This window comes from Octopus bimaculoides, chromosome 27, assembly GCF_001194135.2.
Source record: "Octopus bimaculoides isolate UCB-OBI-ISO-001 chromosome 27, ASM119413v2, whole genome shotgun sequence".
Lineage (NCBI taxonomy): Eukaryota > Metazoa > Mollusca > Cephalopoda > Octopoda > Octopodidae > Octopus > Octopus bimaculoides.
Window position 1 is genome coordinate 7,003,218 of NC_069007.1, and position 1,907 is coordinate 7,005,124.

The 1,907-nt window shown below is 37.8% G+C and overlaps 1 protein-coding gene across 2 annotated transcripts in view; it reads left to right on the forward strand.

The window, feature by feature from the left end:
- Positions 1-1,907, forward strand: part of LOC106868983 (RAB6-interacting golgin) — a 36,524-nt gene that overhangs the window by 15,220 nt on the left and 19,397 nt on the right. The window contains exon 1 of one of the 2 annotated variants that reach the window (XM_052977282.1): positions 214-479. The exons of the other annotated variant lie outside the window; for it this stretch is intronic. Coding sequence (XP_052833242.1) covers positions 407-479 — 73 coding nt within the window. The 5' untranslated portion in view covers positions 214-406. Of the gene's footprint in view, positions 1-213; positions 480-1,907 lie in introns of those variants that run through there. 2 annotated transcript variants of the gene reach the window in all.

Genomic DNA, 1,907 nt, shown 5'->3' on the forward strand with positions numbered 1-1,907 from the left:
ATGAGAGGAAAAGAGAGTGAGAGGAAGAGAAGGAGCGATAGAATAGAGCAGAATCAGAGGGGGGGGGAGTCAGCGAATGACAAGAAGAGTGAGAGTGGGAGAGAAGAATCAGCTTGTGAAAAGGAGAAAGAGTAAGAGAGAAAGAGAAGTCAGAGCAGAAGAGGCAGTGTGAGGAGGAGTGAGAGAGCCAGAGCATAAGAAGACGATAAATGTGAGGGGGGGGGGGGTTAATGCAATCAGAATAAGACGGAAAGAGAGAGAGAGAGAGAGACAGAGACAGAGTAATAGAGAAACGGAGAAAGAAAGTCAGCGTATGAGAGAAAGACAAAGTATGAGGGGGGAAATAACTGGAGAGAGAGTAAAATAGAAAGACTGAGAGTGAAAGAGGAAGAGAGTGAGAGGTAAAATGGCTGACTGGGGTGGATTTACGGAAGATGATCTTCGCCAACTTTCCTACCCGTTACCCAGAACTGATAAAGGTAGAAAAAGAAATGTCTACCGTCTTTCTATTTCTTGGATTAGTTTTTTTGTTTGTTTTATTTTTTATTATTTTTTTTCATTGATTACTTTGTGATCTTATTGATTTTGTTGTTTTAACGTGTCAAACTTGTACATTACTTTTGTGCGCGTGCGTGTGTATACCCTGATGTGTGTGTATTTACGTGGGTGTACACGTGTGTATGATTCTGTGTATGTGAGTGCGTATACGAATGTGTATATGTATGTGTGTCAATGGTTGTGTGTGTATGTGCGTCAAATGTACACGTGTGTGTATGTGACTGGGTGCATATATGTATATGTTAGTGTGTGTATATTTGTATGTCAGTATCTACGTGAATGTGTGTGTGTGCTTCCTAACTTTGTTGTTGTCAACCTCGATCCATTAAGTCCGACAGATCTACGCTCAGACACGTTCCAAATGTAACAACCACACCATAACGTGTATGTTGGTACCTTACACATTATGAAGAACCATTACTACATCATCCAAACACGTCTTTCCTTGTCATTATTGTCTAGTCCCAACTAACAAGACCTAAATAATCAAAAGAAGTCCCGATCTTGACCACCACACCCTCTTTTATTATTTATATCTAGATATTTATTTATTCATTACACTTTCAGACCTCGTCTATATAAGACTTCTTACTTTTAAAACTTCTATAAAGATTTAGCTGTTACTTCTAGCACTTAGGGTGAACACGTAAGGAGGGCTTCCTTCCTCTTTTAGAATAGCTTGACATTCTTAAGAGTTGATTCTGTGGTGCTTTAAAAGAAGTGGCAAAGGCATTGGGTCGGGTTGGGTTGAGTTAAGATGTGTTCTGTAGGAAAGGGATGAAAGCCACTTCATCACATGCAGATTTTCAAGTTGTTGAATGAGTTTTCATCGTTCTGTTTTACGCGTTTTGATCTTTATTAATCTGTATAATGATTAAAGTGTGCTAATTAACTTAATTACTTCTCCAGTGTTTATGTACGCTTTATCTCTCTTGCATACAGCACACGCGCATACATACAGATGCATAACTACAGTTTGATGCCCCCATCAAAAATGTATGTTTATTAACGAAATTTTGCAGAAATACGTTTTCGAGTGTGTAAATTTAGAAAACAAAATAAGAATTTGTCTACTTGGGGGGCGAGGGGCTTCGTATCGTTCTCCTATGACTTCATTTCCATTTGGCATTTTTCAAATTGTATTTTTTTTTTCCGCATTTCTATGTTTAAAACAGCATCTCGTAATGTTCACTGGATCTAATCAATTTGACGGCCAGATTTTTAATTATTTATTTTTTTAACTAAACACTTTGAAACTTCGAAGACTAGTAGAATGTAGATCCTGTTCACTTTCGAAAGCGTATCTCTGCAAAATTTTATTAACGATTATACGTTTTTCAGGAAGCAAT